This window comes from Pagrus pagrus (genome assembly GCF_965226575.1).
Source record: "Pagrus pagrus genome assembly, chromosome: 11".
NCBI classification, from domain to species: Eukaryota; Metazoa; Chordata; class Actinopteri; order Spariformes; family Sparidae; genus Pagrus; species Pagrus pagrus.
In genome coordinates, this window is record NC_140195.1 from 15,482,997 (window position 1) to 15,500,473 (window position 17,477).

The 17,477-nt window shown below is 40.3% G+C and overlaps 1 protein-coding gene and 1 long non-coding RNA gene across 10 annotated transcripts in view; one reads left to right on the forward strand and one right to left on the reverse strand.

Moving 5' to 3' along the window:
- The window catches only part of LOC311265797 (chemokine-like protein TAFA-2), an 82,054-nt gene extending 67,503 nt beyond the window's left edge, over positions 1-14,551 (forward strand). For both annotated transcript variants that reach the window (XM_084367800.1, XM_084367801.1), the window contains 3 exons: positions 4,652-4,801; positions 9,231-9,355; positions 13,674-14,551. In XM_084367800.1, coding sequence (XP_084223926.1) covers positions 4,652-4,801; positions 9,231-9,355; positions 13,674-13,685 — 287 coding nt within the window. In that variant the 3' untranslated portion in view covers positions 13,686-14,551. The remainder of the gene's footprint in view (positions 1-4,651; positions 4,802-9,230; positions 9,356-13,673) is intronic.
- LOC311265798 overlaps positions 1-17,477 on the reverse strand; it is a 231,431-nt gene that overhangs the window by 77,930 nt on the left and 136,024 nt on the right. The gene's annotated exons all lie outside the window — the stretch shown is intronic.

Below are 17,477 nucleotides of genomic sequence, written 5' to 3' on the forward strand. Positions count from 1 at the left end.
CACTAAGCAACAGCAGCAGGATGCCGTGCCAGTGTGTGATTTTTAGATGCATGCTGGCATCCCGCAAACAAAAGATGTGTGAGGTGTAACTCAACAGCTTCTAATGTGATGACTTCCAGGTTTCAGGCAGTGTTTTATTACATCATAACATTGTAATCATTTATTTGCAATCAATTTGACATTTTTGTTTGCTGTTCTTTTATATGTTTACACATGAGCGTTTGAGCCCCTCTGACCTGTATGGGCAGCAATTTCACTGTGTTTTGAGTTTTTCTATGCTTTGTATATTTCCTGTGTTGACCTTATTCCTTAAAATGTGTTATTATCTATCCACTGATTTAGGTTTTGTGCAGCACTTTGGTCAGATGCAGCTGTTTTAAATGTGCTTTACAAATATAATAAACTTTTTGACTTTGCAACATTATTTTGTGTGAGTTGGCATTTCTGAGTGCAACACCACCATCAGAAATACAAATCTCAGTTCTGTGACAATTTGTCAGACGTAATGTAGGTGCTAATTACTGTACCATCAAAACTCATTACATCATAACAATGTTATGTATTGAACACTTGTAACTTGAAGTAAACATGTATGTAACGCTGTGATCCTACCCTCTCACTGAAGTTACAAGTGATAGGGGGGCGGAGTGGCTGAGACAGACACCATTCACACTCATTTATTACAAGATACTGTACAGTTACATAATGTTGCTTTGAATCTTCCAGTTGTGCACACTTTCTACCTCCGCTGCCAGCTAAGAGGTAGAACAACAATGGCCAACTATTTCCACCTTTGTACCTTTTATACAGAACGCTGAGGCAACCTTCAAGGCACAACAGTCCCACCTTGAACACGGTGTGTTCAAGGGGCTGTAAGTGAGTGATGGAGGAGGTGAGCGATCATCAACAAAAGAGTTAAGAGCAAACATTAGGTTCCATGTTTTCTGTCTTTGTCCTGCGTACTTTTAAAAATCTCACATTAAATGCCTCCCGAAGTTAAGTCCCACTCCTACAACATGTCACACCGAGGAGGAAAATTACAGTTCGAAATTATGCGCTGGCTCCATTAAGCCTTCCATTATGTTTTTGCAAATCAGGGTGGCTCGAAACAAACATCTGAAAAATACTTGAAACACTCCTTATAAAATATTCAACACATTCAGCATAAATCTACAAGAAAGCGTGCTGTTTTCATTGTTAAGAAATGGAACGGATTGAGATTAATGTTTGGACAGCGTAAACCTAAATGAGGATTTCACAGTTTGAGCTGAACATTCGTTTTCCATTATTGTTAATTTAGCCTTCATGACACATTGAGTACAGCATCAGTTCAAAAAAAAGGTCCAAAAAACAAGATGTTCCCTGAATATGTTTGAACAATTTTCTTCTTTTAAAGGTTGATTTGGGATGAATTAAAACCACAGCCAGACCTCAGGCTGACTACCAGTGTTTGAATTTTGTAAAGCCCGTGAATAGCAGCAATCAAAACAATTATAATAATCAAACTGTTTTGGTCAGTTGGGCTTCAGTGCTCGATTTCCCATGTCTTCATTTTTGCCGTCTGAGCAACTACAGTACAGCACATAGTCAGTGCTGTCAGTCATCAAAGAAGCCAAATTAACTTTACAGAGAAGAGCAAATTAAAGTATGTGTAATAGAGCAAGACAGTCTATTGTAAATGTCTATGTATTGAGCGGTGCCAAAATATTCACTCAAACATTCTGTCATACGGCTCCAGCTCTTTATTCTACCATGTGGTCCATATTAAAGAAATTAACTGTCATCTATTAACATTAATAAGTGTAATCAAGCCTCAGTGAACTTTTACATTCCTCCAGTAAAATCCTCACCCCCGCCCCTCATTACTCCTCTATGCTCAGATTAGTGCACTATCGCTCTTACTAATGCTGAGTCAATTACTACTGCAGGTGCCGAGCCTAAAAATGGGCCAGCGGGTGTGTGTGTGTCTGTGGGGGGTTGGGTTAGGCTGTTTGCTCTGTGCGTGTTGATTTTCCTGAGCTGTGTATCAGCCAACAGGCTCGTCAAGCCTGTAAGAAAAAAAAGCAAGCCAATTAGAGTGGCATAGAGAGAGGGGGCAAGAGGCAAAATGAGAGGTGCTAGTATCAAACACAACTAAAAGTCTAAAGCCCAACGGCAATCTCTTGAGGCTGCAACGTGTGTTTCAGTCCTGGGTGTGGAAGTGTTCGATGGAATAAAATGGAATAAATGACAGTGTTGATTTTGGGTGTTTTACTGCCTTTGTGACCTACTCAAGAGATCAACAAATTCATAATGGTTCATCCTCTAGGGAAGTATAAATGTAATCAAATTAAATCACCACATCTTTATGCTGGTACGCCTGCAGATCTACAATCAGATTTTCAACCCAAGCCTCCAGATATTAGCAGTAATAACTCCATCAGGGAGGTTATTTTTCACCCTCATCAGATTGTTTGTTTGTTGGTTGGTTTGTCAGCAGAAACAAAGGATGTGGAGGATGTGTCGAACCCCGAATAGACCCCACTAACGTTTGGTGTGAATCTGGATAAAAGGATCGATTTAGGATTTCTCAGGCAATAAAGCACAGATCCTGCTCTACTGAATGATATTGTAGTTACAAATTATTTGGTTTGTGTTCAGTGACTTTTTTGTACCAACACTGTGCAAATTGTTTATCTTAAAAAAGGCAAAAATTATCCTTTTTTGTTTGACAAGGACTATGGGGCCATTACGTTTTAAGGTTGTCCATCCTCCATTACTCAACAATTCATATGATAGAGTATGACAAACAATTTTACACAAATGTGTAATAGGACAAAATGGGGAAATTATGATATTTACAAGGTCAAAGGTCACCGTGACATTCTGAAAAAAAATATTCAGGCCATTATGTGACTGTTGAAGTTGAAAAATTCTGTTAACAAACAATTTTGCATATTTTTTGCATACAAATAAGACTCTCTGTCTGAATGTGATGATAAACCAAAACTCAGGATATCATCAAACATTGACACCAATTTGTGTGTCAATCTGTGCAGTTGTTGATGAGATAACTTTCTGTGGACCAAAGTGTTGGATTGATGGCCAGACAGATGGACAGATCAATCAACCAACATGACTATCCTTAGGCCCCACTGCTGGTGAAGCAAAAAGGGAAACTGGAATAAAAGGATGAGAGACAGACACACAGCGGGTGTGATATTACAATGAGCTTTTCACTGAGATATTAATTGGACTGGGCTTTGCAGGATTGCTGCTTTGTCTTTTTTCTCATTAACGGAGCAAATTAAGAACTTTTCAAATCTCTGTTAGTCCGTTAAACATATTCATACCCGCTCTTTCAGTTTAGCTTGCCTCACTTTTAAATACTCTTTAGACAGAGCAGAGTCATTGTTTGCTGCTTTAGTTTCAGTGCCACGCAGTGTGCACCCTTTGTTGTATTGTGGGCGGACTCTTTTGTAATGGAAATAGCAGCAACTTCTAACAACTGTGTGAGAAGGCAAAACACGCAAACTTTGACTTTCACAACCGTATGACTTTACAGACATGAACATGTATGCTCACATATCTGAACACAGCATCTAGGTGCAACACATGGTGCTCCTGACAGGGCTTATTGTTTGTCCTTGACATTTTAATGCATTTGATGAAAGGCTGATATGAAAGGACCATGTGTTGGCATCATAAATCTACAAATGTAGAGTAATTTCTTTGTTCGCTCTTTCCTAGCTGACTCAAGGGACTTCTGTGCTTGGGGTGGACTAGTTAATTAACCACACGGCTGTCTGATTGAAGTGTGTGTATGTAGATGAGAACACAAAGTGGTAGCTATAGAAGAAGTGAATGGGCTCCCACACCCACCCATCATTTGGTACTGCAGCTAATACTAACTTGGGATGTAGCCCATAGGATCAAATCAGTATATTCCAGTAGAAACACTAGTTGGTTAATTTTGTAGTTTCCTTTTTTTCCCTTGTGTATTACAGAATGGCTACAAGAGAGATATGCATTTTCTATACAGATCCTCTTAGTGAAGGAGCAGCTGTGGCTCAGCAGCCATGCAGTAAAACTGGGACTTCCAGATTTGCTATATTTATGCAAGCCAAATGTGTATTTTTACATGTGTGCTTGGTTTTGTTTGTGCACACATCAGCGCATAAATAGAGAATGAGAATTCATAAGAGGCTTAATTTGGTAGTGTAGTTCTGATTATAAACTGCTCTTTTATGGCTCACGGCTATCTGATAATAGTCTCATGTTCACACTGAGTTGCCCTTTTTATTTAACTTGATGAGTGGTTATTTTGTCCTTGACAGTCATTTAAATGTTATAATTTCTGTAGGTTCAATAATATTAGCCTGTATAGCTGTACTCATCTCAACTTTTCTGTTGCTGTTGTCTGAAACAAGTACAGGTAGATGACATCCTCATTCTTAATCCCACAAACAAAGTTTTGATAGTTTCAGTTATTATTTCAACAGTGTCTACTTATACAAGAGACTTATATACTCTCATGTGATAACAAAATGTTGCTACTCGTTGACTTTTTAATGATTGACATCAGACCACATGTTTGATTAAACACATCACACTGATACTGAGATCCTTGTATATTGAACACTGTGTGTCTCTCTTTCTCTGTGTTTTACAGTGCATGTAAAGGCAGGGACGTGTGAGGTGATCGCTGCCCATCGCTGCTGCAACAAGAACAAGATCGAGGAGAGATCTCAGACCGTCAAATGTTCCTGCTTCCCTGGACAGGTTGCTGGCACCACCAGGGCCATGCCCTCCTGTGTTGATGGTATGTACCACTGTTTGTCTTTTAATGCTGATAATAGGTTTCCTGATCATAATGATGGGGTATAGTGTTACTGTAGCTCATGCAGAGCACCAAAGTTGTGCCTGCTTTAGCTGACTGTTGTCTACTAGGGGTGTAAAGATGAACCGCTGCGTATCCTAAAACTGACCATAAAATATAGAATTAAAATATGGCAATGGTACCATGTACCTTAATTCTTGTGTAAGAAACAGGGATGCTGACAGTTAAGTTACCAAGAGGAGCCACTTGTGCGCAATGATTGGCCCGGAGTATCTCAGGGTCTTGTTCACTACTGAAAGGAAAATGAAGCGTAAGATGGACAGGCGGTTTGAAGCAGCGTTAGCAGTAATGTGAGCATTGCTCCAGACTATCAAGGTAGAGCTGGGAGCCGAGCAGAAAGGCAAAGCTTTGTTTAACAAGTCAGTCTTCCTTCCAACGTTGATCTATGGTGGTGAGCTCTGGGCAGTGACAAAAGAATGAGATGGTGGATACAAGCGTCCAAAAATGAGTTTCCTCCGCAGGGTGGCTGGGCTCAGACTTAGAAATAAGGTGAGGAGCTCGGACATCCAGCGGGAGCTCAAAATAGAGCCACTGCTCCTTCATGGTGAAAGTAGCGAGCTAAGTTGGCTCGGGCATCTTACTAAGATGCTTCCTGCGTGCTTTCCTTTGGAGGTTTTCTAGGCACAACCAATTGGAAGGAGACTCCGGGGTCCAGCTAGAGCTGTAAAATGTTGCTAGGAAGAGGGATGTTTGGAATACCCTGCTTAGCCTGCTGCTTACCCCAACCTGACCCTGGATAAGCACAGGATAGATAGAGTTTGTTAGGGGGCAGGGGCTTACTTGTTCCAAATCTACCATTTCTTATAAATGGCAAATTTCACTATAATAAGTGGCTCTGACTGATATAAAATTGATACTCGTGACGTTCCTGACTCAGAGTTCCTATATGAGTATATTACATTACATTATACTGCATACAGTACATCTATCCATTTTAAACCTGTGCTCTGGTGTGTGCTGCTTCTGAAAAATTGATGTGAAAATTGATGTAAGACTGAGGTAAACTTTGATTTGACAGTGAAGACAGAGATGTCAATAGTCTCTTGGCAGTACTTTTGTGTGCTGGTAGCCAAAATACTTAGGTGTCCTTGTAGTTGCTGACTAGAAGAGCATTGAACACGATCAGACAAACTATTTTTTTGTCCAACATTCCTTCCAGCTGGTAACTTAAGAAGCTTGATCGGTTATAAACACAACCTTTGGTCAGTAATATTTTGGTGAGTAATTCAGAGGAATTGCTATGATAGATGCCACAAGGTTACATTGTGCGCAAAAGCAATTCAGAAATAATGAAATGTCTTCTACGGTTATTTCCCAAATAATCCGTAAAAATGGAAAAAGCAGGAATCTGAACTATTCTGAACAGTAAAAGCAATCTGTGCATCACAACCAAGCAAATAATTCAGATGATACACATAAAAATGGAATATAACAAATCCTAATACAACATAATGGCTTCTTAACTGAGAGGCACAATAGGGAAAATGTTCCATGAAGAAGAATTCAGGTGCTCCTGTGCTTCAATTGAGTACTTCAGTCAATGTTATGTGAACATAAAAGGACTCTCAATATGAATCTCTATAGCAAATACTATAACCCTCAAAAAGTGTTATCTTTCTGGAGCTGCTGTGTTGACGATGAATGAAAGGTTGATTGTGTAAACCCAAATGTTTATCCAGCCTTTTTTAACAAAAAATAGCTTTTGTTTCATTGTAGTGCTGACGTTTCTAAACTAGAAAATGTACACATACACCTGCAAAATCACCCTGCCTACTGTTCCTGCGTCCACAAAATCAGTATACTGCACCCCCTGCAGCGCTGAAGAGGGGCATTTCACTCACTCACTCGCTCACAAATCACAGACTGCTCTCTGCAGCTCTGTTGTTTCCTTTGGTGTTCCTGTTAAAAAACCTAAATCCTAGGGTACTTACTGTACAACACAATTAGCAAATAGGGCTGTACAACTTTAACTACATTTTTAAAATTCATAGCTAAATTACTTAACCCACGTCATTTGTATATGTGAGCACTATTAGTCATCAAAGATTATCAATAAATGTGACTATGTGCTATCTTTTGTTTGTGGTTTACTACAGTATGTGTTTATTCAGCATGTGTTATATTTTTAATTTCTGACAAAATATCACTCTCATGGCTCTCTTCAGTTGGAAAATTACCGGCAAGCATTACATCAATATTGAGCTGACACAATTTCTGACAGACAACGTTATGATGACTTGATGAAAGCCTGCCTAAGCTTTGCACGCTGGGATTTCCAAAATGGCTGCCATGTGCAACATCTGATAAATCCTTTGAGACAGAAATGTCTTTCTTAGAACGTGTCAGTAATCATCTGGGAATGTTGTCACTGAATACAGGCTGATTTCTGAGTATGTATGTAGTAACTAAGTTGGAGCGACATTTACTCAAATACCTTGACAGATAAAGAAAAGGTATTCACATATTTGCACACTACAGCTTTTAAGACAGCTTTTACTGTGGTGAGTCTTCTTTTGTTACTTTTTTCTTTGTGATGATATTTAATCATCTTCTTGTCTTGATGTGTCTTGGCCTTTTTATCTTTTGTGTGTGCTAAAGGCACTTCATCAATTCATTTTAATCTGATTTGACGGGTTCTCACATATCTACTCTAAACCCAAAAAGATCACAACATATCTCAGCTTTCTCGTGCATATCTTCAGTTTTGTCCTTCTATCCCACTTATGTAAATGATCCCCTACAGTGTGCTGATAACATTCACATGACTCTAGTGCCCATCAACCCCATGTAACAACATAATCCATTTTTCTTTGTTGCTGAAAGATTGTCAAATTTTTTAAATTGTTCCATTAAAGGTTAATAGAGGTGGGACAAGATTAGTTGAAGAATGGATGTGTTAAGGTTAACCACTGAAATTAGTGAGGGTAATCAATAATATGAGAGCGAAGATGGTTCTAACCTGTATTTTTTATATTTCTTATCATTTACACAGCCAAAAAACATTTAAACCACTGACAAATGGAATGAATATCATTCTCATTCCTATGTTCTGTTGGGAAACCCTGAGTCCTAGCCCAGATCCTAATCTGATTAAGCACCCATGGGATGTGCAGGAACAAGTCCAGTCCATGGAGGCCCCACCCCACTGTGGATCGGACTTTGCTCTGGACAAAAGCCCTGTAGCGGCGGATCATTTGAGGGTCAGGGTCCTTTGGGTTGTGAAGTGGGTACTTCATAGATCAAAGCTGACCGTTTCTAAGTCCCACCCCCGTAGTTACTGTTACCAGGTCGGACAAACTTGACAATAAGAAACATGGCGACACCAGTCCTGTTAAGCCACCTGCAGCAGTGTTTAAAAGGTAGTTTTTGGGAGTCAGGCAATATAGCTTTAAGAAGCTGACAGCAAGGACCATCAATGGATGGATGTACTTTATTCACGATGTTGAGTTTTGTTAACACATCTTAACAAGTCTTTCCACTCTGAAGGAAAACATATATTGTAATTTTAAAAACTATTTTCAAAAGATGATGATGATGACCACAATGCCGATAATGTATTATATATAATATCTATGGTGATCTTTTAGTCACATGACTGATGAATGGAGTGAGACTGGAAACAGATGTACGACATGTTTTGATATGGATGGACTTGAATTAAAGCTCACAATGCTCTGCACCTTTCTACTGTGTGTGTGTGTGTGTGTGTGTGTGTGTGTGTGTGTGTCTGTGTGTGTGTGTGTGTGTGTGTTGTCAAAGTTATAAATCATTTATAGTTTGTGTCAGGATAGAATCTTCAAAATCACACTGTAGGTCAATTTACATTCATATCATATCACTATCAGGAAGTACATTTGCATTAACCTGTTTTTATGCATATTTTCACTCTGCACATAATCACAAAAAAAGTTTTTACACTTAGCTGGGTTGGTGCAGTGATAGATTTATTAAATCATGATATAGAGCTTCCACTACACTCAAGAGATGAAAAGTGTGGGATCTGTGTGAGCCAATTAATACTTTAAACAGACAGAAACGCTTTATTTCCATCCATCCATGTTTTCCACATTGCTTTTTTTAATTACATCGTCTTACATCGTCACCTCTTCTTCTGCAATGGTTTTATGACACCTAACTGGGGAAAGTTCTACCAGCTGTTAATCTTGATACACCCAACTCCTAATATTCACATAACATAGTGGATGGCAACATCATTTCATGTTTTCTTTTGCTGATTTTCTGGGAATGTCTTTGAATGTTGTGCTAAATTTGGCTGAACACTTGGTAAGAAAAAGCTCAGTGTCAAAATTCACAAATTAAATATCTGCTGAACCCTTCTCCCAACCTCCAGCCTCCATTGTAGCCCAGAAGTGGTGGTGTCAGATGCAGCCATGTATGGACAATGAGGAGTGCAAGGTTCTTCCAGACCTCACAGGATGGAGCTGCAGCACAGGCAACAAAGTCAAGACAACAAAGGTTGGTGTGCACACACATTTTTTTTTGCTTTAATATCTCTGGTTCCCTCTCTCACACAAACTTGCACACATGCACACACGGTCGGACCAACTGCAGAGTGACCCACTTCCACCTCCATCGTGTTACGTCTCTGTCCTCTCTTACTCATTTCTGTCTTATTTGTCTCCATCCCCTACTTTTTCTCCTCCCCCCTCCATATCATTCTTTTTCTCACCCAATTTCTCTCTCTTTACTCTCTCCCCCCGCCCATCTTGGATCTAACATCAAACAGTCTCTGAAGAAAAACAAGGCCAACATGAACAAGGCAAATAACACACACACACACACACACACACACACACACACACACACACACACACACACTCACAGGGAAAGAGAACATCACAATTCCCTTCACTCCCACTTGCCCTGCTTCCCTGCGTCTGACTGGCATGCCATCTGACTCGATGCAAAAACAACTCACCACAGCGGATACACTAGACTGGTAATTGTCCTCGGATAGTTTTTACGCTCCGATTCACCCATAATACAGTATGCGCGGTGTGTGCATGGGTCTTCCTTTCCTTGTTTTTCCTCGATTTTCACGTGCTGTCCATTTGTCTGTATCTTTATGTGTGTGGATGTACATTATATATGTGTCTGCTGAGCCCCCATTGGCACCTGTTAGCTCCTCTTCAGTGGCTCGACCCGTGCAGGGTCTCAGCTGTCTGTCATCGGAGCGAATTTGTGCGAGACTCACCTCTTGTCACTGTTTGCTTCAGTTTCTAACCTCCATCCTTCTCTCTGCCTTCTCACCTTCCATTATTCATGGCTGGGTGCAGACCTTTGTTTTCTGCCTAAATAATTGATTGAAGGCGTGGTCAGAGGAAGGAGAGTGCATCTGCTCGAGTAAAAAAAAAAAAAAAAAAAAAAGGGGGTTGGGATGAGAAAAGCTCAGGACACACTTGGTCTCTTCTCTCTTTCCCATTCTCTCTTCCTCTAAAACACTCAAAGGCAGTCTCCAGTATGCCAGGCTGATTAAAAATTCCTTCCTTACTTTTTCCTCTGCTCACCTCTCACCTTGCAAAGTGGATCTCGCCCCCTCAAGTTACACTCTTTCCCTCTCAACAGCCCCTCCTCTTACTCTCACCCTGAAATAGTTGGATGCTGAGCTCAAATTTGTGTTAGGCTGCTCATGAGTGTAACAGAAACTTCCAAATTCACTACGATGGAGAGATAAAGACACAAAAACAACAGAATAGAAAATGACTGATTGGTCTTGGAGTGTGTAACGGGCGTAATTGAAGAGAGAGAAACACGAGGGTTGATCAGATATGAAGATGATGCAATTTCTGAATATGAGAGTGCCGTTCGGAAGTTGCTTTATATATCTGATCTCATGCATTTAGTTTTATCAACCCCAAAGTGCACATTTATAATTGCTTTAACAAGATCAAAGCGAACGGGTTTCAGCCAGGCGCCGCTTTATCATTGACTCTGTCGTAGTTTAAAAGTGCACAAATATTTTCTGTCTCTTGCATTCACGTCTTTGATCAATGGTTTGTGTCTGTATGTGTGTGTGTACAATGTGTGCACGTGTTTGCTGATGTGTTCGCCTGATGATGAAAAGAGTGATTTTTTTTCTCCTCTGGTGTGGTACGCCGAGGTCAAGATGCACAGGAATCCAGATCAATAGCATCGAACGTTCTCTTATAGTCCCATTAAGACCGGCTCGTAAATTGAAATTGACGATGGAGTGAGAGAGAGAGAGGATGAGAGAGAAAGAGAGAGAGACAAGGGGAGCAGCGAAAAGAAAGAAAGAGGCAGGAGGAGACGGATGAAAAAGAGAAGATAACAAGTGTAAAGTGAAGAGGAAAGGCTGAAGGCAGAGGTGATAGGTAGATAAAAGAATAAAGAAAACACTTGAAAACAAGAATACTGGAACTGGTCAGCTGACAAGGAGCTTATGCTTGTGTCTGGGTACACAGAGCAGTGTACACAAAGAGGGTTTGGCACACCCCATCCTTGCCTCCATCCATCCCTGGCTGGGAGCAGAGGAAAGGAGGATAGGAGGAGGGCAGAGGGAGGAGAGAGGGAGGGGATAGAAGACAGCTCGATCAATGCCAAATAATATCATATGGATGAGCAGACAGACACGGCCGGGCTGCCAAGCCACTGAGCTGTCATAGACTGCAAGGCAAGAGTGTGTGTGCGCATTTGCGTCAATGCACATGCAGTCATATACACACAATAACAAACAAATGACAAGGTGTCAGCAGTGCAGTTATGTTACACTTCCTGTACAGCTAGCTTACACCAACACTAAGCAGATGAGGCAGTCTGTAAGCACCGTCAACTTCTTTAGGCAAGATATTGTGAGGGCACGTTTCAAGCAGTGAATGAGGCCTACTGTATGTAATGTGATTTGATGAAGCTTAAAGGAGACCTATTATGCTTTTTTCTTTTTTTCCTTCCCTTCAGTGTTTTATATAGGCTCTTGAGCATGTAAAAGATATTGAGAGTTAAAAAGCTCATAGCACATTTGCATAATTAATGCCTATTAGCTAGTTTGGCAGGTAAGAATTGATTTAGCACAGCTGCTCTGTTGTTGTTAGCGGTGCTGGGTCAGGCATGTGTGAGCTGACCAGTCAGAGCAGACTGGGTATTCACTTGACAGTATGAGAAAACTGACATGTTTTTAGCATTAAAGCATGTAAACCTATTCTAGTAGTACCCCAACATAAAATTATGAACCGAAGAATGAGCATAATGTCTCCTTTAAGATTATTACTAGGACTACGGGATATGGTAAAATATTACATTGGCCATAATGTAATTTCCATAACATTTATTGATTAATTTTGCAGCCCTCATTGTTACAAAATAAGACTCAAGATCAAATAATTTCAATTTTGTTTTTCCATAACTTATCCTTGTTCATCATAAGGAATGTGTATAATTTAGTAGTGAAGGGGACATCTGCCTTGTGTCCATCTGAGCAGCCACTAGTGTAGACACAGTAAAATCTTGTGGAATGAGCAATGAAAATGTGGCACTCCCCAGCCTATAAAGGCACATAGAGATGACACTTGAGCACTGATTGTGTTCTTTGTAAAGTGAGATCTAACTACCTAAAGCCGCTTTCTAATTGGGCACAGAAACTGCCACCTACAGGCATATTTAAACAGGCAGGGGGATGAACACCTAAAGGGACTTTGAAGCACCTTACAGCATAGCAGGCACAGAGATGCAGCAGTGAGTGTGTGTAGTGAACTGGCGTGACAACAAACGCCTGCAGACTCTTTGATCAGGCACAGGAGTAGATGCCTGAAGGCAATGGGAATGGGCCCAGGAAGGGTGGCCTGGAGCCATCGAGAGCAGATACAGTAGAACAGTTTCAGCCGCCAGCTTGGAGGAAACACTCCTCTGAGCTCTCTCAGTGATGGCTGGCCTTCACACTTTGTTAGCTGGCACCTGGGTCTGACAAAAGACTGACTCCCTCAAGAGGAAATACAGCAGGGACAGCATGTGTTGGGGCTGAGAGGTGAAGCCACTGGGAACACAATGAGAGAGGAAGGCATGCAGGAATAAAAAACAGAAGAATAGTCTTGGAGACTCTTGTCTATTACATGCCCAAGCACTGGCTGTTATGAAGCATTTTGTGTCTGTTTGGTTGCTGGCTATTCGAAAATGTCTCCTAATGGCTTGAAATAAACCAAAACAAGGAGTGCACGAGCAGAGAAAATGGAAAGATGGATGGGCAAGATAAAGAGACCATGTGATTAGAGCAGCCATCTCGACAAATAGACGAAATGACATGGCAGTGGGCCAGCCACCGAGAGTGAGGCATTGTGGGCTGACTGCCATGATTCAAGCTGTGTCTTGTTTAGTCTCTTGCCAGGAGAGACAGAGACCGTGCTAGCCACGTTGTCGGTGCTCCACCAACAACAATCACTTCCCATTAATTTGGAGCAGCGGACTGTGCTGCGTGGCGCTGCATCATTTAAAAACTTCATGTCGTTGACATGTTCTACCAGAGTTGGCTCCCTGCTGGGTTTTGTGACAACTTGGCAAGATGACTTTGTGACTACTTCGAGACCAACGTTTGCTTCCCATTTAACTGGCAAAACCAGATTTTTTTAAGGGTATTTTAAGCCAGAACATGATCTTTTCTAACCCCTTTTGTGCTTAAAGTTTCAACATATCCTTGGTGTGCAGAAACGTATAATGGCAACATTTATTCTAGCTTCTGTGTCTGTGACCTTCACTGTTTCTGGCTTCCTAACTTTTTTTTTTTTTTACTTTATTCAGTAACCCGCTTCTTTTCTTCCTGTTACAGGTGACCCGATAGTCCTGTCTCAAGAGGAGCAGGAAAACATGGTGGAGTTACTTACACAGCACAATGGACCTACTGTTCCAGTGGTGAGGAAACACACTCAGATGGACTTGTACTAGGAACCAGTAATTGTTTCATTATTCTGAGGATACGGTGGCCGAAGAGAAAGGACTCTGACGCTGTCTTCCATCACCTTAAACACAACTGAGTGTCCTTGGTCCTTTACCGCAGAGGACTGCATCACCCACAATCCTTTACTGCTACTACAAACAACAACTTCAAAAAAAACTTCTTTACAACAATCTGTATTCTTCATCTCTCTTCTATGGCTTAGTTGTGTTCCATACTGGGAATAAAGGGGATTTGGATTTTAGACAACTATCCCTCATTACAAATGTCACTATGAAAAAGAAAAAAACTAAAAGAAGGAGTGGATCCAGAATGACTGTCTCATGTAGTCTGGATGACACGTTTAAATTTAACTGTGCCACATATGACACACTTGATGCTGTCAAAATGTTTCTCAGATCCGAAACCTTTTTCTTTTTTCAGATTTCACCTCCATGAAAATGTTTTACCTTGAAAAGTTTGTGGCTTACCACACGCCATTTTTTAAAAATGGGGAGACAGTTTGTCAGTCTTCTTTTTTTCTTTTGTTTTTTGACAAGGACAAAATCCTTTCAGGGGTGAGGTTAGACTAATACCAAGTAGATGTTATGGTATATTGAAACATGTAAACGTGTAAAAAATGGTCCATGGAATCAACGGGGCTAAAAATAAATTGACGCTCTAATGGTTTTAATATCTGTGTTTTTAAACGCCTGTTAACCGCTATTGAGTACATGTGTCAGTATTATATGAAATGAATAAAACCTTTCAAAAGAAAAGTTAAATGTCTGCATTTTGTGTCAGTCCTACAATTAAATCTTGTACTGCTGACTCACAGTACTCTACACATTTTACTGGGCTCAAATAACAAGAATTAGGACACCAGCAGACTGTTTCACAGTGGATGCATGGAGCTGAAAGCATTGTTGATAACCACAGTTTGAATCAATTTCTCAAGAAACCTTGAAGCGACAGGAAATGCAAAATCATAAATGTGTAACTACTGGTTTTAATGTGTTGGCTCCAAGATATGTCATCAATAACTAGTAATTGCTTTCCTGTTAACTTAGATTTTATCATATTTATTTCCAGCTTCAAATACACTGCTCTGAACACTGATAACTGTTTTGTAAAAGACAGAAAAAGCTCCAAATATGGAAAACTGTTTCTACTTTGCAGCTGGTTAGAGTCAGGAGAATAGCATTTGCTGACTTTAACATCGTGAAATCAACAATGCAATGACTGTTGCAGGAAAAAGCTGTACATTTGGCTGTCTTTACCACAGAAATCAGGTGAGTGAGAAAAGTATTTGTATGCAGCACTTTCCAGCCAGGACTCAAGGAGCGAGAGGGAGGTCACTTAATTGAGTTTTCACCTTGCAGCTGATTGAGCAGAGGTGGTAAGCCTAATAATATAGTTCATAAATATGTAATACTTTCTTTTGCCATTTTTTTCAGAAAAAGCAGGACACTTCTACCTTAAATGTCTTTGGGACACCCTGCATCTTTTATCCACCAGAGAGCACTGACAAGTGTATGTCTCAACTGTAAAATCTCCCTCTCAGTGCACATCTTGTCACAATCCCCTAATAACCGGACTCCATGGATCCTTCTCCAAAGTTATTGGTTTGCGTTTCTTGTTTATATTGATAAACAATGAATATGGCCTTCATGCTTTTTTTGTAATTTCTTTAAACATTCAAATACTGAAGTTGCGTTAGCGTCAACAATCCAGCATTGTGGGCTTTCTAATGTGTTCCTATATTTAAATTCTGGAAAAAAGACCATGTTTTTGTAGCTGTAAGATGGGGAATAAGACACCCACATGAGTTCTTCAACTTGGTCACAATACATCAAATAAATATGGTTCCTTGCCAGAGCGAATTTCCTAAAGTCCACCTCAACCAGACCGAGTAGCGTGCAGAGAAACCTGATGCAAAAGCCATGTCTGAACCACAGCTCTCATTCACTGACAAAAGTATGATGGATTGACATCAAGAGATCATACGAACATGATTAGTGCCTTCTATGAGGCACTGGTTCAAATGTACTTTGTACTGTACTGTATATCTGCTCTCCAGTCAGGTTATGCGTACGGTATACATCCTGCCCATATTTCTCAATTTCCTGTTCTGACTATCTGCCAGCCATCAAGTTTGACAAGTAAATGAGAAATTCTAGTCAGTAAGAACCCAGGAGAGCCGAGCACTGTCATATTAAGTATTACAGTAGGATGACGTTGATGGAGATTTAAATATAGAAGAATTCAAAGATAGTACAGCATGCTGTGGTAAATGAAATCAAAAGGGGAGGATATACTGTAAGCATGCAACTGCCAGTGTTCGATGTTGAAGCTGAGTGGCAGGACGTGTCTCTTTTAAACCTGATGAGGAAGGAGATGAAACAAAAGTGGTTAGATTTAAAAAGTTACCAACAAAATGCTGAATTTGAGGCTTCGGACATCTATCTCTGCTCTCCGTGACACACACAAGCTATCTGTGTTGTGTTGCATTAAAGCTGCCTTTCTCTAAAACGCTTTTCTGATTTGGCTAATCTCCCAGTGGATCCTCTCAGGGGCTACGGCCCTCCACTGAGCCTCAGTTATCCTGTGCATGTGTGTGTATGTGTTTCATGGCCTGGGCTGTTTCTGAGCCTCAACGCGTCGTTAGTGCATGTCATTAAAAGATTACAGGGAATAAAAACGCACAGATTCTCACACATACACACACAAGACGCAAGAAACAGGAACTGAGCACGGAACAGACTGCTATAATTAGAGAGTGAACAATGTGTAAAGGGGTTTAGACATCAGAAGATGAATATTTTTGAGCATTCTTGTTAACAGCTCGCAAGGTGTTTCTCAAGCTGCGTGTGAATCCAATCATGAGGCAGCCATGTGAGGCTTGTTGAAATTCTTCCACAGCGCTGCTAAAACCAACACTCTCACACTCTCATGTTATTACACAAACATTTAACACTGGTGCAGATGTGACGTATCTGGTGGAGCTCTAAGTCTACTCCAATCTGTCTGAAAGTTGTGATCAACATTGCCTTGAAGTATTAATCTCATCCTTTGTGACCATACTCTGAAACAATGAAGATTAGTCAGTATGCTTTCTGGTCAGCAGTAACGATGAAGTGATCGCTTCTATCAACAGGTGCAAGATACGTCACTACTAGGACAATTATAAGAGGGAGCGGTGACACATTGAGGATTGAATTCAGATATGTGCTTAAACATGCCTGTATGTTTCATAAAGAGCATAAAGTGAAAGCACAAATTCTAGGTTCTGGTCTGGAAGTGAGAAAACGTCATTCAAAATGAAATCAACATTTGCAGTAGGGCTGCATAATTATTTGCAAAATAATCAAAATCGCAATATGAGCAAGTGCAATATCTAAATCACAACAACTTCAATTATTTTATAAAGGTAAAATGGGTCACAAAACAGTGATTTAATGACATTTTGTAGTGCTGCGGAGATGCTCTGGCCTAAAAAGCTTGTTCTCCAGATGTAATAAAACCTTTTTGTTTGGCAGAGACCATGAGAAATGTCACATCATTATAATTTTACTAGTTTCTCAATGACAATGAAAATTGTGATGTTAAAGTTAATCATCCCTAATAATCACGAATTGTATCGCAATCGCAATATCTGTCAAAATCATCGCAATATCACTTCTTGACCATATCGTGTAG